Here is a 22,368-nt window from a genome sequence, read left to right as displayed (position 1 = left end):
AAAGTAAAAAAAAATCAAAAGGCCCCTTTTTGTTGGACTCAACATTTTTTTTTTTATAAAAATGTATGTGGGATGAGCGAATTCCCCCCAGAACTTAAATAACTGACACGTCATCATGGCCATCCATTGAGATGGTGTTCTCCAGGTTGGCGTGGTTGTTGTTACGGTTACCCACCGGGGCTGAGGTTTTCTCCTCGGTATGCTGCAATGGCTGCTGTGTGTTGGCCACTTCACCTCTGCTGCTGTTCATGTGAGCCTGTCCTCGTCCCATCTTACAGGGCAGTGTCAAATGGCCTTTGTAGAAATTCCATGCAACTAGTAAAGCCAGCATGACGGACAGTAAGACCACCAAGATCTGCAAGCTGACCAGATGCTGGCGGCTGGACTGGGCCTGAGGGGAGGTGGGGAGCACCCATCGTCCGTCCCCATTGGTCCCCAGGGTGAGCTGGTACTTGGCCTTCTGCCACCGGTACTCATGCTCATGGGAGCGTTCCACTGACCAGCAGGAGTAGTTGGCCGCGTCGGCCGCGCTGGCGTTGAGGATCATCAGGCTGTCGTTGTGAACTTTGTACTTGTCCGAGAGCACCAGGGTTTTATCGCCCACATACCAGTCCTGCTTTGCCAGGTTAGAGATGGGCTTACACTCCAGCTTCACGTTGTTGCCTGGCACAAAGGTGCGGGTCACCAGTTTGGCCGTCTCTGTGAAAGGACAAGGAGGAAGTGTAAGGGGGTTTCCATGATGCATCATTAGTGAAATCTAGAACAGGCATCTTTCCCTCCTTCAGTTGCAAAGGTGAAAAGCCACAATACATAATGGCTCTCAGAAAATGGAGTACATATCAGCTCGTCCACTAGCTGCTTGTTTAAATGGACACGGGCCCAAGACACTGGTCCAAAACAAGACATTTCACATGCATACACTTATCACTGTTGGAAAATCATTCCCACAAATGTATTGTCAATCACACTTTAAGTTACTTTGAGCGTGTTATTATCAGAATTATCATGGAGCTTAATTGCTGGTTTAATAAAGTAATGAAGATCAACGACAGACTAAGTATACTACCTGGAGGGGGGCAGCCAGAGGCATCTCCATTCTGCAGATTCTGAATCAGCTTACTGAGGGACAGAATCAGAGAGGGAGAATGAGCTTGATTAAATGCAGCGTAAGGAAGCAGTGTGCAAGTCCCACAACAGACATGGGGAAATGTGTGTTGTGTGGCTGCTGGCAGCTGGTACCTGTCTGCTTGAGTGGCCACTGGGCTGAGGGAGGTGCACTGCGCTGCAGCGAGGTCCCATGCACAGAACGGGTCCCGGGCATGGACGCAGTCCCCACAGGACGTGTAGCGCCCGCAGGAACTCAAGGGCATCTGCACCACGCCTACCTCAGAGCCCGCAAACAGGTGGCCCTGAACATGCAGTGAAAATCAGAGTTACTGGTACATCACACTGTCACAAACATCGGATCATAATCATACAAATAATAACATCTAAGTGCTTTTTTGCTGTTGTTTTTTTACTTGACATTCAAAATCATTTGGATTAAACATATTTTTTTCGAATTTGTCACCAAAATTAAGATACATTGTGCACCCACCCATGCATACTGTATACATTAATTATTATGTAAGGCAGTAGCTATGTAGTACTGTGTATCGTTATTATGTAAGGCAGTAGTACCGTGTATCATTGTAAGGCAGTAGCTATGTAGTACCGTGCTCTTGGAGAGACGTAGGATCTTGATTGCCTCCGAGGACTGAAAGAGCTGCAGCTCTTCGATGATGGCCGTCTCTTCAGTGTTGTCCTCAGCATAATTAACAGCCTTGAGCACAGAGCCAGTCGCTGTAAGAGATCACATTTCTTATTAACTTGGCCACAGCAACCCTGTTCTCTTAACAGATTATGGGACAGAAAGTAAACTCCAGGTGGTGTAGTAGAAGCATTTAACATTTATATTTGATAATAATAATATTAATAACAATGACAATATAATAAAATATTATAACATATGCACACAGTGGTATCATAATATAATCTCCACACATATCACATTAACACCCAATACACAAGGCATTAAAGTAAATATGACTTCCAAACTTCTAAACAGAAAAATACAATGTGTATGTGGATATCTACACCTGTGCCAATAAACATGACGTGGTAAGTAGCTCCATCCAAAGCCACTACACTGGCTACTACAATGCGAGTGAACGCGGCTCCTTTCTTGACCAGTAGTGGGCGGTTGTTCATCGGCTCTATCACTTGGTCCATCAGCGGACGGTCTCGAATGAACTGCAGGGTCTTGTCTGGCAGATCCAGAGAGCTAGTAATGCCCTGCTTACGTGCTGCTCCATTGATACACTACAACCATTCACATGAATACAGTGAGATATATTGACAATACATCAGGGGTGCATTTTCAGGGGCAGAACAATCTAGTAGTCAGCCTTTTATGGAGCATAAAAATGTGGAATGATTTAGGGTGACAATTTTAACATAAAAGAACATTCAGTGCAAAAAACAATAAGTCTAAATCAGAAGGACAGGGATGGGTGGGGAATGGCAACGTATCAGGCGAGCGAGCCTCACCGCTCCTGGTCGAGGGGTGGGCAGATCGCCGCTGAACATCACCCACTTCACAAAAGAGGTTTCCACGGTAACAGGCGTTTTGAACTTTCCCTCAGTAAACACTTGTTTTATATCATGCATGCTGTAGGCACACACAGCTGAGTGGTCTGAAAAGTGCCTGCCAAAACAAAAACAATTCATTTGTCTTTACCATCGAAACCACTTAACGGTTCTTCAGCTCTATTTCAACAGTGTGAGAGACTGTCCGCAAGACTGCTTATAAAGCAGCCCTCCATCAAACTGATGGGAATACGTTACGGTTAGTGGTAGACATGGGGAGGCATGCATTCAGTGAATTGACGATTACTCTTATTTGTTACTCAGACGTCAACAATAACAAACTGAAACGGCTCACGTACATCTGAGGGGTGAAGATAGCGTAGAATACACATGTAGTCCAGCCAGCAGGACACACGCGAAAAACATCCTGCACTAAGTAAGGCAACTGGGACTTCAGGACAGGGCATTCCAGACGTGCTTTTACAAAAGATGTCCATTTCCTCTGAAGGGTTCTTTGTCCACCCAAGTCTCCCTATGGGAAAGAGAGGAAACGGGTCTGTAAGCATGTCAGGCCAAATTGCAAAAAACTTTTTTGTTTTAAATAACCATTCAACTGACTTGTCATTAATACAGTTCACTGGAACTGTATTTCATATTATTCTAATTCGATACATTTGTGTTGTCAAATTCAGTAAATTGCTCGTGTTTTGTGTTTACACTCAAAAAATACCAATGCTCATAAATAGTCCTCGCATGAATTGGAAACAAACAAAGTGGCTCAGACAAAAACATACACTACTCCAGCCAATCAACATGTTGCTGCAGGAGCACAAAAAGGAAGGGCAATTAGATTATTTCACTTAAATATCAAAAACCTCTTGCCAGAATCACAGACTGCACACTTTGTTGTTTAAAGGGTAACGGTGCAACGGTGTAATCGTGGAAATATGTGTAACAAGGAACTGTTTGACCACAGTTTATTTCAGTATAGGCCATTACAGCTTGTGCGGGAAGTACCTTACAGACCCTTGCTACCCGAGACACAGCCAGCTTATGGTAGAAGTCATACTCCACAGCGGTCTCACTGAAGAACAGATAGACCTTGTCATCATCTCCATCAGGGCTATTCTCACTCTCGGGGATATGGTCCATGTAGATGAAGTTAGGCTCTGCAACCAGGAGAAGCTTGAGGTTAAGTCTCTGATCATGCATTTACTGGTATTCCTGTCAGTTCTTTGGTAGCCTATTTTAGAGAAATGGGTCTGACAGAGCTGTGATGAAACTTTGTGGCTAAAAAAACAGAACATAAAACAATGATCTTATCAGGGACTCTCCTCGCATGCATGTTGTCTTCATATCAGCACTGACACACAGACAAATAATCGGTTGAATATTCACTCTTCTCTCTTATTTGTTGTTGTTTGGGTACATTCCCATTGATATTGGGCATATTTTTCCTGAGTATTTTAATCATCAGTGGGCAAAATATCATGACCATCCAATCAGATCGCATGCTTATGTGGTTGCTCAGCAACATTGCTCAGAAAGGTGCTCCATCTCACCATTGAGCCAGGAGCTTTTGAAGTCAGTGCGGATGGGGTCTTCAGAACTGCGCATCACCACAGGCTCAGAGCCCAGGAAGTTCATGGAGGTGGCTGAGTACAGCTCTCCATCTGACAGACCAGAGAGAGAGAGAGAGAGAGAGAAGAAAGAGAGAGAGAGAGAGAGAGAGAGAGAGAGAGAAAGAGAGAGAGAGGGAGAAAGAGAGGGGGTGGTTTTATGAGCTCTTAAAGGTCTTGAGAGATATTTCAGGGCATTTGTGGACGGCGGGGCCATCTGTACTCACCAACCCACACTGAGGAGTACCTCTGGAAGGGATCAAAGGGGCATTTCCCTTTCCCATCCTCTTGGTTATTATGCATTATCAACTGCCCATCTGTGTAGTTCTGGAAAAAAGAATCAAATGACAGTGGGAACATTGGCCTGCATGTGAAACGCATTTCAGATGGACCCTGAGGCAGTAATATATCTACGGCATGCATCCCAGATTTCAGGGAAAACTAATGGGTACTCTGTCAAACCCATGTGCTGTCAATGTACGGTTTCTGTACACAGAAACAGAAGAAAATAGATATCTAAACTGACCATTTTTTTAAATATCGCCCCTCTCCCCTTTTTCACATGTGAAATGTAACAGGAAGCAAGAGGTAGGCTGCTTTAAATGTGCTACCAATAGTGCTAACAATAGTGATGAAAACTGTGCTACTTGAGAAGTGAGAATGAGACTAAACCATTAAACTCTCACATCCACATGTTTCTTGTGTGTGTGAACTCACCATGTAATCACACATTGGATGGAAGGCATTGGTTCCACACACATACATCCTGCCATCCTCTGTCCCATGCAGAATGCGGATGTAATTCTGGCAATCTATCTGGTGAAGACGATGCACATAATAGACAATCAGAAACTAGGCGTTTGCCTTTTCCAGTAGGACTGTTTCATAGAATTTTGTTACAGCAACCACTTACTTCTGGGTCCTTTCCTTTATATGTGCATTCTTTCTGCTGTTTTTCGGTCACACCCCATCTCACCTGCACAGTGACCACAAAAGATGCTCTAGATCTCTTACATCATAACCACAGCCTAGATTTCAGCTATAATTCCCTCATACAGTCAGAGGTGTTTAACAAAAAAATCTTGTGGATTCTGGAATTATTTAACAAGGCAAAAGCACAAATCCCATTATTTTGAAGAAGCAAAGACGGTTTACAGATGGTTTACAATGGTTTAGAAAGGGGTGCTTCATATTCCAATTCATATTCCTCAGTATCCTATTATCCAATCATACCTTGTCAGTTAACACCAAAAAAATAAGTTATCTCAGATATGACCATGTAAGGTAATGAATTTCAGTCAGAGCCTGTAGTCAACAAAACCACTTCAGCCAAATAAAGGCAAAGCAACGCCATAGGTGTTAAGCACTGGATAGGCAAGAAGACCCAGACAGCACAGGGCACACACACAGGCAAATTACAGGTGATCAAAACATAGACTCATTCTTTTTTTCTTTATTCAGTGTTGATGCCAGTGTAGTTCTCAGATGGTCTTACTGAGGCCTTCTTATTGTTGATGTTGTTAATGTCTAGGGCAAAAATGGCTCCTCTGGTTCCCAGAAAGATCAGACCCAGGTCCTCTCTGAGGGCCATCGTGGTATAGTTCCACACGTCATTCTCCCTGAACAGTTTCCCATTGTCACCTAGTTACACAAAAAACCCATCAGTCAGTGCTGATTTACTTGCCCGGGATATGGCAGCTGAAGCCATCTAAGTAAGTATATATACTCTTTTGATCCCGTGAGGGAAACATATCCACCAACCGGTTGTACAGCAGTGTCAATAACAACTAATGTCCATGGACCACTTGAAGTCAGTTTGGGAAAATGTGAGAAACTACGAACACCAGAAACTTAATTCAGCACTTACTGTGGTAAGGGACGGTCTTTCGGGGAGTACAGTCCAAGGGCCAGCCTTGGCTGGACGTCAGAGCTGAACAGAAGAGGTAGAGGACAAACAGAGAGGCCAGGACGTACATGGCTTGGCAGCATTAGTGAGTCCAGGACAAAGGCACAGTGAAAGTCCTGGGAGCCGTCGGCAAGCTGTGGCTCCGGATAAAGCAGTGATTCAGGGCACGACGCAGGCAGTCGACTCCTCCACTACAGCTGCTCAGAAGACAAGCCATGGTAAAATATACAGCTGAGAGGAGAGAGACACAGCTTCAAAGGCCTGGGACCTGTGTAAGCCCATCTGAGAGAAAGAGATGGAGAGAGAGAGGGAGAGTCGGAGAAAAGGCAATGAAAGGACGCTGAAGGAGTCTCGGTCCTAACAGCAGTATATCTGTCAGCGCTATAGAGATGTAAATGAGAGGTCAGAGAGCTGTTCATGGGGTGCGAGGAGGACTTTGATTTCAGCCTGCCAGGCACCTCGGTATGTGATGAAGCTGCTCAAAGGAGAGTCTCTTGAACAATCTATGAGCTGCAAACAACACATTTCAAAACACAAGTAAAGAATCCTTGCTGCATCACTAGAGGTGGATATGAAGAGCATTTTATGATTGGTAAATAATGTGCTGGTTGCCACTGTAAGGTGATTTACACGTTGCCAGGTAACTTTAGTTCTTTTGCACAAAGGTGTGCATTGCACCTTCTCTGTCTAGCAGGAGACAAATCCCTAACACCTGCTGAGACTGTAAGCCACAGAGACAGTGGTCTCCACTCATTTAGAAACATCAACACATGCACTACTCTCCTGCATGAAAACTGTGAGGAGCATCAGCAATACAAGTATCAATTTTTCATGTCACCTTTTAAACTATTATTGATTTTCTGCAGATGGAGTCCAACTCAATATAGTTGATGTGTCTGTCACTGCTAAATATGACAGTAAGTGTGAGACATTTGTCTTGTAGAGACACTTTTAGCAGTCGTGGGTAATGCAATGGAACAGAATGTGGCAAACTCACATCCTGTTCACTTAACTGCTAACAGTACAGAACTACAACTTACTCCACTGTACAGTTCAATAGAGCTAAACAAGTCATGAACAGAATAAATATCTCTATGTACTTTTGGAGATGTTTTGTCAATGTATATGATTCTTCATTTTACATTTCAATGGTTGTTTGTTTGTTTGTTTGTTTCAGCAAACAAATTTCAGGCTGTTTAATGGCCAGAGCATTGTGTGTTATAGAAGCTTAAATATGTTTTTAAAAATCTATGCTAGTAAGAAATTCTAAAACCTTCAAAGGTGGGACCTTACTGAAAACATCAGCTACAGAATTTTGCTGATAAAATTGTTGCCTTTTGGTTTTTAAGGCAGGGCCATTTCAATGGTTGTGTGACTTTCTAATTGGAGATCTGGGATTCTCTGCCCCTCTGCCCAACACTACAGCGACTTCTTCTGCATCCAGCCTCTCCCTCTGCCTGGATCCACATCCCCGCAGAGCTGCATAGCAGAAATGAGCTCCATCATGTCCAAGAATGCAGGCTGCGCCCCTGACATGATAACATGCCTCATTCACATCTCTCTCGCCTTGGGCTAGGAGGGGCCACACTCACACAAGCTCACTAACAGCAATCCAGGTTTTAAAAATGGCATAAGTGGTTACCACATACTTGACACACCTGGAAAAAAGGCAACTGTTGTGCAGGTTCATTACCAAGATTGTGTACTGAGGCTACTACAACCCTTATATGCTCAGTCTACAGTCCACAGACTGTACAGAGTACAGTCTATATTTAATTTAGAGCATAAAGTGCAGTGACATGTTTATAGAGACAACTACTTGAAACGTATTTGTTTCTCAAACAATAAGAGTTAAAGCTGTTGTTCATCTTAAAGTATTCATTTAACTGAAGTAGCTGTGTAAGCATGCCTGAAACCCATTCAGTAATTCAGTCTAGTAAATGCCAGTCCAGTAAATGTTATTTAACCAAATGTGCAGAATTTGGTTAGAGTGCCGTGACTTCCGTGACTTCAAGTCTCCGGAAGTAGACACACCTTGACATAAGAACCTTCCTCTAATTTGTGTGTACAGGTGTAAAATAAGTATAGAATAAAATAAAATTTAAATACTAAAAAAGGACACAATGATAGAGGAAAACAGAATGTACTGACCTGCCCATTCTTTATCATCTACAGAGAAACGTAGAATCAGGTTAGTCCGGCTGTAAAAAAATGTGGTTCAAAACAAATGACCCAACCTCCTACTTCTGCTGGCTTTGCAAGAAATCTTGCAATCATTAGCGCAGGAACGCCCTTTGAGAGTGCCTGTGCTGCGTTGGTATGCTTGGGCTCTGAATGGAGCGGAGTGGAGCACAAGAGGAGGGGCCACTCAGCCTCTCAACACTCACCAGTCGGCAACAACCAAACAACATGCAGAGACAGGCACCCCGACAAGTCACTACAGTCGTCTGCTTGTGTGTGAATGTCTCTGTGTGTGTGTGTGTGTGGGTAGGTGCACGTCATAAGGCAAGGGATGTGGATGGGGGAAAAACAGCGAAGAGGAAGTGCAAGTACCTGCATGGGTGTGTTTATGGTAGTATTGTTGAGGGAAAGAGTAAGAGTAAGACAAAGAGTGGATAGAGGGAGAGAACAAAAGAAAGAAAGATAGAAAGAAAGAAAGGAATATAGAGAAAATGAATGAGAGACACTTGTTAAATGTTATCCAGTCGAAGAACACACCCACTCCAGTCTGTTCACTTGAGCTGTTGATTTCCCGCCAAAGTTACACAGGTCCTGCTCAGTCTGCAACACATAAGGGGTAGAGGGGGCTTTGTCTCACCGCTGAAAAGACTAATTAGACAATGACAAGTACAGAGGGCTTTCCGCAGTTCTCCAGGGACTGACAACATGTTCAGGGGCCTCTGTGGGTATGGAAAGGAATCCAAATGCTGCTAGGTGCTAATGCTCAATAGCTGTGGCTCAATGGCCACAGAGTGCCTGGAATAAGATCAAATGTCTACATACGTATCATAAACCAGTGCTGGGAAGAGTGATTACGTACCAGACAATGACACTGTCACATGTGACGCTCAGGCTGAACATGGTTTAGGACAATCTGATTTTGCCCCCATTTGACCTAAAACAGCATAATCTGCATAATCGCACAATTTGATAGGATACAGGTTAATATTGTATTGATAGGTGCTGGTGAAGAAAGTGTCTCTCTGACTCTGAAAAATGTAGAGATAACAAGATGGGACAGATAGATGGGTGCAGACCATAGACTGGTGCAGACATGCTGAGGAGATAGAGAGATATCACTTTTATCCTCCAACCATCTGGGGAACAATAATTATTTTATGCACTCTGTCTCCCCCTGCAGGTAAATATGGAGTAGCAAAAATACAGGCTACACTTCCATACCAGATTTCTTAACATCATTAGATATAGGCCTACAGCAAGTAAGTTTGTGGATTTAGAAGAGAGTCACTTATAAAGGAATTATCTGAAAATGCACAATGTTAATTAGTTCACAAAAATGTGCTCAAGTGAACCTAATGTCTTCACACATGTATTGAAATGTACCCAAGTAAACTTTCTTACATGACAATGAGATGGTAGATTTGCTCTGATCTTTGGAGTCCATAGTAAAAACATAAAGATTTGACAGCTGCCCATGCGAAAACCTTTTTTTAATTCAACCATAAATTTGACATTATAAATAACACTGTTTTTTTATAAATAATACAAAAACAAGGACAAAAAGAAGCAAATGTATGCAAAAGACAGGATCATGCACAGGTAGACAGTCAAACACAAACATCAGACAAAACTCCACAACCAGAGAGGAGCTTGGGCATCAACACAAATGTAATGGACGAACACGACTAAGTACTATCCTTTTAAGGTATCTTGTGGTTCATAGTTAGTTAGAGGGTCACGATGGAAGATGTGGTTAGTAGCAGTCACTTCAGTGGTTAATCAAATGAGGCCACATGCTGCTGATTGGTTCTCTGTGTGCTTCTTTTTTTCTGTCCAGACCTTTACCAAAGACAAAATAAACAACGTTTGCCCTTTTCTGCAGAGTGGCAGTTTCTATCGTCAGATCACAGACACGGTGCCCAGTTCTGTCCCAGAGGTGTCATCATGGGCATCCGGAGTTTATCCTGAATGCCAGGTGGACAGGTCACTGTTCAGACAGAAAAGATTTTACAGTGAGAGGTATATATTGCAGAGTAGTGGCTGCTGGTAGAGCTTTGACCTGTAGTAAACCTGATGAATTTGAGTGATCTTCTCCAACACCTGGGCAGAGCTCTGTTGACCAGATCTCACAAATGGTATTTGGCTGTAGTTATCGTCTTTGTTGTAGTTGTTATCCGAACCTCCAAAGAGACCGCACCACATTTTGAATTAGAGTTCACCAGAATGCACCACGTCTGATGAAATCCCGTTGACACAGAGTGATAACAGAAGGCACTGGCAGAGAGAGGAGAGCTGAGTGGCACAGCAGCAGCAGCTAGGGGCGGGGCCAGCTGGGACAGCTCACTCCTGATTGGTTTTCTGTCTCTTCTCCAGCTTCATTTTGAGCTCCTCTGTGAAGCCTGTGGAGTGGAGGAGAGGAGAGGAGAGGATAGGAGAGGAGAGGAGGGGAGAGAAGGGGAGAGGAAGAGAGGAAGACTGAGTCTTGACTGGGGATGAGGAAGTAGGCCCTTAGGCAGCATGAATGAGACGTCTGCCTGTGCTGACAGTCTCGTCCTGCCCCCGGATTGTTTCAGAAACTAGGCCACAAGGCTTCCATTGTGCCCCTATTCATTTGGAGTGGGTGAGTGAGCGGGCGAGTATGTATGTGTGTGTGTGTGTGTGTGTGTGTGTGTGTGTGTGTGTGTGTTTACAGTCTGTCTGAGTAAGGAAAGAGGGTGTAACTGAGTGTATAGGCACTCTAGGCAAGACCGGACATTGTTTGTGTACAAAGAGTTAACAATAGCATATGTCGATGAGGTCTTAAGGTCTGAGTGAGTCAAGGATACTGCATGTGTGCGTGTGTGCGCGCGCGCGTGTGTGTGTGTGTATGTGAGACAGAGACTGAGAGTGTGTGCGTGTGTTTGTTTATATTTATGTGTGACTTATTCCTTGTGAAAGGCAAAACCAGTGTCCATGTCCATGACCTACTTTGTGCGAGAGGAGAAGGCGAGAGGGTGAGGCGCTTCATGGGGCTCAGCGGCGTCTCTGTGGGGGAGAAGGAGCGGGGAGACGCACTCTGGGAGAGCGCCTGGTGCCGCGGCGACCATTTGTCTGTCCCTGCTGAATTAAAGGTGGGAGAGCAAGCAGTCAGAACACAGAGGAGAGAAGAAGGAAGAAAGAAAGTCTGCTTGGAATGAAAGGAGTGAGTGGAAAAGGCTAGTGAGATATCACACAGGAAGCCCACCGCTGTGCCAAAATGCCAAAACAAACTTTTGGTTTCATTCATTTCCTCCTGAGCCTTGGCTCAGTAACAGACTTGGCCCCCTGTGAATGCTTCAGTTGTTGAGACTCTTTCTGTCCCCTTTCCTACACTCATCTTTGCGAGCTGCCTCGGCCATTCGTAAATACTCGACCATAAACAGTCATGCAGCATCACAAACACACGTGCAGAAGCTTATGCAAACATACAGAGACACACATACACTAATACGCATATTGAGGCTGGTAACATTGATCATCATTATATGCTTACCTTGTTTCGGTGGCAGAGCAGGGCCTCGATAGGGTGGCCCACCGCGCACACAGTGAAGTGTTCGTTCCCCATTCTCATCATTAGATGACACAAATGCTGATGGACAAAAAAGGGGCATGTTGCTTAGTTGTAAAGAACACGTTAAAACAACATGGATCCACAGTTTTGCATGATTAATGGTTTATATGATTTAATGTACAGAATGCAACTAAATGCAAAAAGGAGGATCCAGAAATGCACATGCAATTGTGTGCATGTATGAATGTACTCTGTGTAGAATGAGATCTGCATTGGTGCATATGTATTGTGGCTTACTGATATTCTCTTCGTAAGGCTCCTCCAGTAGGAATGGCTGCAGGGTCCCTGATGTTTTCTCCACAAGAGCGTTTATAACATCATAGAGTGTTTCACACGGGATCTAAGAAAACAGAGAATTAGTTAGCCTAAATGATATTATAGAGTGAAGATGTCATGCATAGTAAATAATCCATAACTACACATTAGTGTCTAATGATAGCTTCAACAACATTACCTATTCTATGAAGTAACCTACAAAGCATTATCTAAATAATGTCAATAATCAGTTGAAAGGGTTAAAAAAAATGGACAGCAGGGTAACCTAATCAGAAAATATGGTCTTTGTCTACAACAGCAATATAGTCAAGAAGATGATTTGATACTATTTGCATACAACTCAAGTGAAACAACCGCACATACCGGATTCTCCACATCAATTACATATCCTCCCTGCTGCTTCTGAGTAACCCGATAGTGCCTGAAGACGGACCTAGGGGAGGAAGCCACGAGAAAATGAGACCAGGAGGAGAGGCCAACACTCTGGTCTGTCTCAGTATATAATTAAGTCACTGTTGATATGATGATATGAGGAAATGGCCGCAAAATATATTGTGGTAAATTTGACAAAATGATTAAATTGATAAAATGCATTATAGATATAACCAAATAGAATTAAGAGACTGCAGCTGAGAGAGAGAGAGAGAGAGAGAGAGAAAGAAAGAAAGAAAGAAAGAAAGAAAGAAAGAGAGAGAAATGGTGAGGGCATTACCCGTTGAGATCTTGTCTAGTGGTGACAGCCAGTGAGGTTCCGTCTCGACCCGGTCTGAGCACCATGTTCCCACAGTCAGGGTACCTCTCCAGCAAAACCTCTGCCTCCACACGCGACACAGGCCGAAAACACCTAGGCAGCACACAGCTGTCACACAACCTCACCACCACACACGCACGACAGCTCCTCTACAGTCTACAATATAACACACACACACACACACAGACAGACATGCTGCTGCATGTACAATCAGACACTCTGATGTCAATACAGCAGGCACATTGGACTGGGTCAATAATAAAACAACTTTGTGTTTTATAAGTGCTTAGAGCCTGAGTGCCCTGTTAGTTTTATTTTGAGCTGCATCTACACTCAAACACAAAACGCACATGCGCGCATGTGCACTCACACACACATGCGTGCGCTCGCACAGTCAGTCAGTCACAACCACAACGTGAGAAAGTTCACGTGCTATGGGTGAATGATAAGCCAGCATGCTGGTTTCAAATGCAACTAGATGTACCGCATAGTGGTACAAAATATGACCGCCGCTCAGTCCTGTACATCCGTTCCGCGAAAATAAATCACACTTCAATTTGTCTCCATATTTTACTCCATCCCCCACTCTTGAAACTTTTGTGTATGCTTGTTTGGCATGCCTGAGTGTGTGTGTGCGGCTGCACAGAAAGTAGCCTACTGGTGCTGAAAAGGTGAATAGATTGTAGAATAGCCAAAGAAGATGTAGCATTGTTATAAAACCTTTAAAATCTCTAAACAATCACAAGTAGGGCAGTTAATCACAGTTCATCCATTGCAACTGGATTGATGAAAGGTCACTTACACCTGTAGGCTACATTGTATTTGGGAAAAGCAAAAGGTATCAGCATAATGTTATTTATTTATTTATTTTTTGTGTATTTATAAACAAAAACATCTCTGTCAGTTCCATGCCGTTTTCAACAGCTATCAAAAACAAAGGTCATTTTTGGATGGATGGATTTTTTGTGAATATTTCTTCTTCTACATAAGATTTTAGTCATCTTTAGTTCATGTAATACTTTATTGTCAATGCACAAATTAAGTAGTAGTCTGAAACGTTATTGTTAATGCACAAATTAAGTAACAGTAGTCTGAAACGAAATGCTGTTTTACATCTAACCAGTGGTGCAAATAACTGACATGTCCAAATGGGCCTTGATGAAATGCGTCGCTAGACTGTTCATACACATTTTAACGGGCCAAAGTTGAAGAGCTTTTGTCCGTTATTGTTCGTGCAAATATAGGCTGATTCATGTTCCCTTGCATTGTGTAACTGAGGTCCATGGCTAGTCTGGCTTTCATCAGACCAAGCTCAATCTTTTAAGAAATCAAAAAATAAATAGCGGGCAGATCAGGCTGGGTTCACCCAGCCTAGTCCATAGGCACCCGATATTGTTTAATTTTCAGATTGAGATATACACGCTCTGGCTATTCTAAATGCAAAAATGCATTAGGGAGTTATGACAAAACTGTAACTAACAAACTAGATCCTAATAGAAAGCTGTTAGCTTCCCTAAGCTACAGGTAGGATTATAAGGTAGGCCTATTTACAACATAAATTGTCAATAGGCTATGCTGGCGACACAAATAAAATCTCCTTTGGAAACCAATGGCTTACGACTTACAGTATCAAGCGGACTTAAACTGCCATATCGTGGCGAAAAGTTGGAATAACATTCACGCAGTTCCATGAGTCAAGGAAAGCGCGACTGAAGTAGCCACTTCTAAATGGGACCCACTACACAGTAGCTTAAGGTGTGTTGCTAAAGCAGCCATAATGAAATGAAGGTGTCATTGTTTGGATACTTCACACACACGTGCTTTTTAATTTCACAGACTACAACTACCAAGCTGGAATCAAAGCACATCGATTCCCCTCTCACACCCTGCACGCACTTAAAACAAAATAAACAGGCGTCTCAGTCTCACGCATGTATAGGCAAAACTGTATCAGACCGGTGTAACGTTGGTAAATCTTCCATTGCACAGAATGATTTTGTAGCACGTGCAATAAATGACAGTCGAAAGATACAAACAGTGCTGCTATCAATTTGCTTGGTATAACCGCATTTATAGTTTTCTACAAATGCAATCAATCAAATGGGCCTCCATCACTCAACCAACGCTAACGGTAACATTACCTAGGTCCTTATTGATATTACAAGATTAACGTACCTGCAGTAAAAACCAAGCATGTCCGATAAACATCCTCACTTCATCCTCACTTACACTTCATGTGAACATCGTCCTGTCCTTATTAGATGTTCGCTGCGGTAAATTACAGTCCTTGTAGGAAGTGTCCATTATTTTTTCAACACACTTTTAACTTTCAAAAAAATTACATCTCACTGCAACGATGCGCCATCTAGTGGACAAACGACTACTTATCGCCAATACTGAAAATGCAGCCATGATGATGATGATGAATATTTTGGCTTTCTTTTGATCCTATTGAATTTGTAATTATGTATCGGCCGTTCTAATACCGATAGTATGTGGGTGCCTGTGTGTGTGCATGTTTATATGTGTGCACCGCCATTTACAGGCCAGTGAGTGTACAGTCACTAAATGTACACATAACCTAATTTTTTTAGCCCCCCCCATGGATGAAATTCTATCAGGTCAATCATACACATAAAATTTGGTGCAGTTCTGAACATCTTAACTGAAGATAGGGGCGATTAAAGCAGAATAATATTGCATTTTCATTTTTGACCGGGGCGGGGGGGGGGGGGGGGGGGGCAAATCACAAATGAGTGATTATGAGCCAGGTTGATGTGGGCCCTTGAGACCAACATACCATAAAAGATTCACAGAGAACTGTGTCTGCCCTACCCTCCTTTCGGGGGGTCCAGTCCAGCGGGGGGGCTGCAGATGAAAACGAAAAATGACAGTTCCATGCTATCCATGTGGGGGTACATGCCCACCAAGTTTTGTGTACCCCGGTCTTTCAGTGTCCCGGGAATCCTTGTTGGTGTACGTCACTAAATGTACACATAAATTATTTTATTGTAAGGCCCCCCATGAACGAAAGTACACAAAACTTGGCATGCATTCAGAGGGTGTCATAATGATCCTACACTTTTAATTTCGTGCAGTTTTGACCTTGTCAGCCAGAGATATTGAGATGAAAACACCTAATTTTTTGCTTTTTAATTTTTAACTAGGTGGCGCTATACATTAAATAAGTGGTAATGGGATGGGTTGACATGCCCCCTTAAGACCAACATACAAAAAAAAGGTGGACCTCCTAGGCCCAACGGTTCTCGAGATATTCACAGAAAACTGTCTCCGGCCACCTACAGGCCAGTTGGTGTATAGTAACATAAATTAATTTATTGTGTGGCCCCCCATGAACGGAATTCCACAAAACTTGGCGTGCATACAGAGGGTGTCATAATGATCCTACACTTCCAATTTCGTGCAGTTTTGACTATGTTAGGTCACAGATACCTTCAATTACACCACCTCATTTTTACTTTTTTGTGTTTAACTAGGTGGCGCTATACATGAAATGAGTGGTTATGGAATGGGTTGACATGGCCCCTTGAGATCAACATACAAAAAAAAAATGGTCCTCCTAAACCCTACGGTTTTCGAGATATTCACAGAAAACTGTGTCTGCCCTACCCTCCTTTCGGGGGGTCCAATTCAGCGGGGGGGCTACAGATCAAAACGAAAAACGATGGTTCCATGCTATCCATGTGGGGTTACATGTCCACCAAGTTTCGTGTACCCCGGTCTTTCAGTGTCCCGGGAATCATTGACGGAAATTTGGGCATGCGAAAAAGAAAAAAAAAAAAAAAAAAAAAAAAAAAAAATATGACTAAACCTATATGACCGCCGCTTCGCTGCGCGGCGGTCATAATAAAACAGTGATTACCATAGATATAGTGATACCACAGAGTACCATAGAGTCTCACACACACCCTGAGGAGGCTAAGGAGATGAGGGTGAGAGCAGACTCACGGAGGGATCTCCCCCACCAGGGGCAGGGAGAGGGGGGAGGAGGGCGCACGGGAGAGGGAGCGTGTCTTTCGCCGGAGCTTCTCCTTCTCCACCACCTCCTTCAGCATGTGCAGCTGGCCGGGAAGAAGAGTCAGAGAGCTGGGTATAGAAAGCTAGAGAGAGAGAGAGAGAGAGAGAGAGAGAGAGAGAGAGAGAGAGAGAGAGAGAGAGAGAGAGAGAGAGAGAGAGAGAGAGAGAGAGAGAGAGAGAGAGAGAGAGAGAGAGAGAGAGAGAGAGAGAGAGAGAAAAGCTGATTGAATGGCTTGGCTTGAATGGTCATAATAGAGGATGAAAAGCTCGTCTGATGTAGATTAGTCAAGCCCAATACCAGAATGTCAACAGAGCAATATCAGAGAATAGAGGCTGTCCCCATGACTGCCCATACAAAAAAACATGTTTACTACCAGTTGACAAATTCATTTCTGGCACAGGGCAAGAGGCTTAACCCTGAACATCACTAGAGAAGCTACTCACCCAACCTCAAGCTAGAATAAAAAATGTTACAATGTTTGACCAAGGCCAAATACTCCGACGGAGTATTAGGGCCACACATGAAGAAAAAAATATTTTTGCCATGACAAGATTAAACATGTCAACATTAAATTCGAAATTGAGAATAAAGTTGAAATATCATTTTGTCATTATTCTCGACATTCAAAAATAGTTAGTATAGTTGTTGCTAAACCCGGAACAATTCTGGTACAATTTCACCAAAATCATCTGGGCTACACAAGGCATTTTGTTGAGTCTGAGACTGACTGTCCGGATTCAGTGGAGTGGATTTGGAACGGTCGCTCTCTCTCCAAACTAGTTTTGATGGACATGTCAAGATGAAATGTCGAGATTAAATATGATGTCAACTTTATTCTTGAAATTTCGAGTTTAATGTTGATACATCGAGATTAAAATTGACATGATTTTTCTCGAAATTTTGAATTTAATGTCGACATGTCAACTGTAAAGTCGACATGTTGAATTTAATCTCGTCATGGCACAATTCTTTTTTTCCTTCATGTGTGGCCCTAATACTCTCATGTCTTTAAATATTCCAAAAAAATAACAATTCTGTACTACTTCCACTTCCAAAATCGCAACAACTATTAAAAGTACAAACTTTTGAGCAACTAAAATATCTGAAGGTATTTGAAAACAGAGTAAGCATTTACTGACCTCCACAACTGCATAGAGGAATCCCTTCCAGAGCTCACGTGCTTCCAGATTTGATGCCTGTGACAGAGGATATTAGGGAAAGACAAAACAAAGAGACATTAAGTAAGGATTGCTACATGAAAGATACATTTATGGGTTTCATGTGAGGAGACAAAACACAACACAAAGAGCTATGAGTGGAAGTAGAGAGGGAGAGAGAAAGACAGAGTGAGTGAGAGTGAGTGAGTGAATGAGTGAGTGAGACAAAGACAGAAAGTGAGTGAGTGAGTGAGTGAGTGAGTGAGAGAGACAAAGACAAAGTGTGTGAGAGACAAAGACAGAAAGTGAGAGAGTGAGTGAGTGAGTGAGTGAGTGAGTGAGTGAGAGTGAAAAAGAGAGAGCCCTTGGCAATGGTATGATGGCATGTCTTCTCTCATCCCTGCACCAGAGTGGTAATCAGTCCTGATGGATCAGAGCCTTACTGTCAGTTTGGTCTCTCCATCCTTCAAGCGCAGACTGAGGCGCGCTGCTTCCAGGTTTCTGTCCCGACCACAGTCATCCGCTAATGAGATAAAGCCACTCAGGTCCAGCTTCTCCACATACTATTTCACACAGAGAGGCATATAATTATGCGCTGAGATACATAATCATAGATTTAAATCACATATGAACAGGTAAATGAAAAGTGGCCTTTCCGAATTCCTACCAATGCAGCTGCAATAATGCTAAAAAAGTTTGAGACCCTGGTAAAAGCCATTGCACTCTTTAAGACCTGTTTTGGACACCCTCTCTAACTCACATGTGTGTCCTTGGTGTTGTTGAAGAAATACAGTGAATTTCCACACAGACATGTCCACAGCCGTCGAGACACCTGCATGACAACAGACAGATTCAACAATAAGCAAAATACCTCATCATCATCTGAGAACTGTCAGTCATATTTTCAACATTTCATCCAGCAGTCTATTAGCTGACTTGCACAACACAATCCCTTTTATACAGCAGGCCCGTAGTCGTTAGTTGATGTGCGCTATCAAAAGCTTCCATCTGCACCATACGCCTGTGGTGCGGTAGGCTTGTCAACAATATCGCAAAAGCTACCGGTACAGTTCTCACAAAACTTGTTTGAAAGGTGTAGCACAGCAAGGCCGTAGTCCTTTCGGGGGGACCAAAGCTGTGGTGGGGTTTGGGAGACCCCCAAACAGAATTTCAATACATTTCCTGCCATGCAAAATCATTACTAAAAACCACAAATCAATTGTTAAGTCAATTAGGGTATTCCAAACTTTTGACAGACATAGGCATGGATAGATTATGAACCCCTGGGCACAGATGCAAAAAGGCCCCCCAGTTAAGATGTAAGGGGGTCCGGGGCATGCTCCCCCAGAAAATTTTTAATTAGAAAAATTACCCTTTAAATGATGACTTCTTGTGAGTTTTGTGGAAGAGAAGAGAAGGGTGGAGAAGAAGCAACTTCACGCAGAGGCTTGGGCTTCAGGGCCCCCTGAGCCCTTGGGCCCAGTAGGCCCATTCAGTAATCCATCCCTGGATATACAGTAAACCTATGGTATGACTCCATTTGTCTCCAAAATGTATAACTTAAAATAAATGACAAACTAGAGTATCTTTGTTAACCTCTATATTACACATACACACACACACATTACATGCAATGGCTCTTTGACTAATTACTTTTTTTTTTTTTAACTAAGACGGTTTGGACCTGTAGTCTATAAGATTTGTATTTGTAGGCCTATTTTGATTTTATTGTGCATGCGGCTAATCACTAGCCTGACGAGCCAGACCCACATTAAAATGTAGGGTCTGGGCACTCACCGTTCGCAGTGCTCAGTGCGAGGGGCGGGATAATCAGTTGTCTTTCAAATTCCCTCAGCAGGCAATAGGACAGCGCTATGAGTCCCATGCGTTTCCCACCAGAGCTAGTTGGCTAGTTCAAACTTTTGCCAACTTAATAAAAGCTTAACTCATGTCACACTGTTTGCCAACAGCAACATTATCTTATTTGTTTTCAAGTAGCAGGGAATTCAAGCCAAACCGTTGCAACTCTGCCATCAATCATTATGTTAAGCCCGCCTAACGACTCTATACACGATTTGATTGGCCTGATAGAAGTTTAATTTTCCGACCTCACAAGCCAACGGAGAGTTGCTAGACTAGCCCTGGCTGCCGCTAGCGTGCGTCTAGGTTTCTAGGCTAGCTAATCACACAATTTTAACATAGTTTGAAAGGGACAGGATTCAGGAATAGACTACTAAGACAGGCGCCTCTTCTTTCTGCCTCACCTCACCCCATGCATAGCCTGTCCTGGTGGTTTTGCATTTTTTGTTAGCGGCGTGGACTAACTTAACTTGTGGTTTTTAGTCATTATTTTGCATAGCAGGAAATGTATTGAAATTCTGTTTGGGGGTCTCCCAGACCCCCGCAATGTTGACATCATGACTATGGCCCTGTTATACAGAGAGAGAGAGAGAGAGAGAGAGAGAGAGAGAGAGAGAGATGGTGAGGGCATTACCTATCCTATCTGCGAGAGCTATCACTTCTGCCGAGTCACTACAAAAAGTGGCATACTAAGTAAATAAATAAAACAACTGACAATGACCAGATGTTTATAGGCGTATTACGTCCTAACTTTGTTTGCTTGAATCAGTATGTGCTACATAACATTAAGGGTTAAATGCGTTTGCAGAGTTACATTGACTGTCACACACTCCAAAGCTAGCTAAAACGCTGTAAATATCTAAAGCACCCAATCATAAATCATCTCCTCCAGTCCCATGAAGCTCTCTGTAACCTGCATCTCTCTTGGACAAAAGGCCCAAACAGCTCCCTTAGGGGCTCCGAGCACACTCGTCGCTGGGCCACAGCTGTTCCCAATCTGACCCAGGCCCAGCCTCCTTACACATCCTGCACCTGAACCCCCTTTGGCCCAATATCAGCTGTTTTTGTGAAATGGACGTCCTTGCCATGCCTTTAGCTAAACGCGCTCAGTCTGTCAGTTAAGACAGGTCATGACACTACGTATAGAAAATGTTTACAGTAGCTGTAATATTACACATTGATCCCGCGTGTAACGCAGTCCATGACACTTGGGTATGTCCAGATAAAGATGATACAATCATGTCAGCGTCTCCTTATATAGTCTGTAGAATGTTTTAGCGCTGAATAGGGCACTAAGACACACACATAGCCTATATAGGCTTCCAGAGGCATGTCAGGAAATGTGGGATCGTTTTAAGGATGACAACACCAAATTCTCTTGGCAGTAGATAATATAGGCTACAATGCGTCCGATTGTTCCATTGACGCGGAGTCGGAGACAGTGGCGTCTTCTCACTGGCAAAGTCACTGGAATGGCAAGGAATGAACGACAGCGAATGTGACAGATTGCAATTCGACATCAATTAATTGCACCAATCAAATAATAATAATTATTTAAAAAAATAATTGAATTAACGAGTAGTGCCGCACTTACAAAGACCGAAAGGTGTTCGAAAATGGTCTAGCCTAAATAGCAAGTGCTTCTGCCAGTGCCAGAGACGAATGTTGCCTTTTCCTCGATAAGAAAAAAGTGTTTCATTGAAGCAACATTATCATTAGGATAACAGGGATGGACTTAATATTGCATTCATCTGTAAAAAGCAGGGGATTTAAAGCCCGCCTCGCCCATGCAGTGAACTCTCAGGCTACCCATGGTTACTTATAGAAACCATGTGGAATTAATACTCAGCATTCCGGGAGTAGCCCATCAACTATATTTATTGTCTATGTAGACAGAAGAAATGCACGACTGAAGTGGCTCACCTTCTCTTTCGGCCCTCTTTTTTCGAGGTATCCCTCGTAATAACACGGCGGCAGTTGCGCTCTGGATCCACCGGTACGCTGCTTGACTGGAGCAGCCGCCATATGTACCGCCAGCAACGGATTAACAGGACAAAGAGGCTGCTACAGTGATTTGGGAAATGACACGCCTTTTTCTGATGATAGATCACTGGGGATATCCGTGAATAGTATTCCGAACGGGGTCCTATACCCACGTCTCGGCACAGCGATAGTAATAGGGTTCAATGGGTATCAGTTTAATGCATAAAAAGGTATTCGTAAAAGGCAATATGGACAACACCTTGCGCGTAGCCTACAGTATACCTGAGCGTTTCTTAAATCATAGAAATTAGATTTTCTTATTTCTTAACAAAACATTTAATTTAGTGACAGCCTGGACAGAATAAACTAACAAGTTAAG

General features: G+C 43.1%; 2 protein-coding genes across 3 annotated transcripts; both read right to left on the bottom strand.

Annotated features, from left to right (window-relative positions):
* Positions 1 to 14: 14 nt before the first annotated feature.
* On the bottom strand, positions 15 to 8,455 carry sema4e (semaphorin 4e). Its single transcript, XM_042062702.1, has 15 exons — positions 8,305 to 8,455; positions 6,115 to 6,435; positions 5,743 to 5,888; positions 5,161 to 5,223; positions 4,965 to 5,063; positions 4,475 to 4,574; positions 4,191 to 4,301; positions 3,646 to 3,797; positions 2,988 to 3,160; positions 2,590 to 2,746; positions 2,139 to 2,361; positions 1,715 to 1,842; positions 1,240 to 1,409; positions 1,067 to 1,119; positions 15 to 699 (listed from the first exon to the last, which is right to left on the bottom strand). The coding sequence occupies exons 2-15, from the start codon at positions 6,221 to 6,223 to the stop codon at positions 95 to 97; spliced, it is 2,289 nt and encodes a 762-aa protein (XP_041918636.1). The 5' UTR covers positions 6,224 to 6,435; positions 8,305 to 8,455; the 3' UTR covers positions 15 to 94.
* A 1,352-nt stretch (positions 8,456 to 9,807) lies between these two features.
* On the bottom strand, positions 9,808 to 22,141 carry stap2a (signal transducing adaptor family member 2a). Of its 2 annotated transcripts, none has more exons than XM_042064239.1 (11): positions 20,875 to 21,311; positions 18,907 to 18,978; positions 18,590 to 18,709; positions 18,129 to 18,185; positions 16,920 to 17,071; positions 12,912 to 13,043; positions 12,563 to 12,632; positions 12,161 to 12,263; positions 11,846 to 11,941; positions 11,302 to 11,433; positions 9,808 to 10,733 (listed from the first exon to the last, which is right to left on the bottom strand). In XM_042064239.1, the coding sequence occupies exons 1-11, from the start codon at positions 20,923 to 20,925 to the stop codon at positions 10,675 to 10,677; spliced, it is 1,044 nt and encodes a 347-aa protein (XP_041920173.1). In that variant the 5' UTR covers positions 20,926 to 21,311; the 3' UTR covers positions 9,808 to 10,674. The 2 variants fall into 2 exon arrangements, with proteins under 2 accessions (XP_041920173.1, XP_041920104.1); XM_042064170.1 differs by lacking the exon at positions 20,875 to 21,311 and adding an exon at positions 21,930 to 22,141 and having other exon boundaries at positions 9,809 to 10,733.
* Positions 22,142 to 22,368: the final 227 nt, after the last annotated feature.

Source organism: Alosa sapidissima, chromosome 1, assembly GCF_018492685.1.
Source record: "Alosa sapidissima isolate fAloSap1 chromosome 1, fAloSap1.pri, whole genome shotgun sequence".
Taxonomy (NCBI): Eukaryota; Metazoa; Chordata; class Actinopteri; order Clupeiformes; family Clupeidae; genus Alosa; species Alosa sapidissima.
Note: the sequence above shows the minus strand (reverse complement) of the source record. Positions and strands in the feature narration are given on the sequence as shown.

Coding starts and splice junctions, on each gene's coding strand:
- sema4e (XM_042062702.1), bottom strand. CDS start 6,223: ATGTACGTCCTGGCCTCTCTGTTTGTCCTCTACCTCTTCTGTTCAGCT. Junction 3,798..4,190: donor CAAAAGCTCCTGGCTCAATG/GTGAGATGGAGC, acceptor TCCTGGTTGCAG/AGCCTAACTTCATCTACATG. Junction 2,747..2,987: donor GCTATCTTCACCCCTCAGAT/GTACGTGAGCCG, acceptor TTGTTTTGGCAG/GCACTTTTCAGACCACTCAG.
- stap2a (XM_042064170.1), bottom strand. CDS start 22,031: ATGGCGGCTGCTCCAGTCAAGCAGCGTACCGGTGGATCCAGAGCGCAA. Junction 18,979..21,929: donor AAAGAGGGCCGAAAGAGAAG/GTGAGCCACTTC, acceptor GTTGTCATGCAG/GTGTCTCGACGGCTGTGGAC. Junction 18,186..18,589: donor ATGGAGAGACCAAACTGACA/GTAAGGCTCTGA, acceptor CCTCTGTCACAG/GCATCAAATCTGGAAGCACG.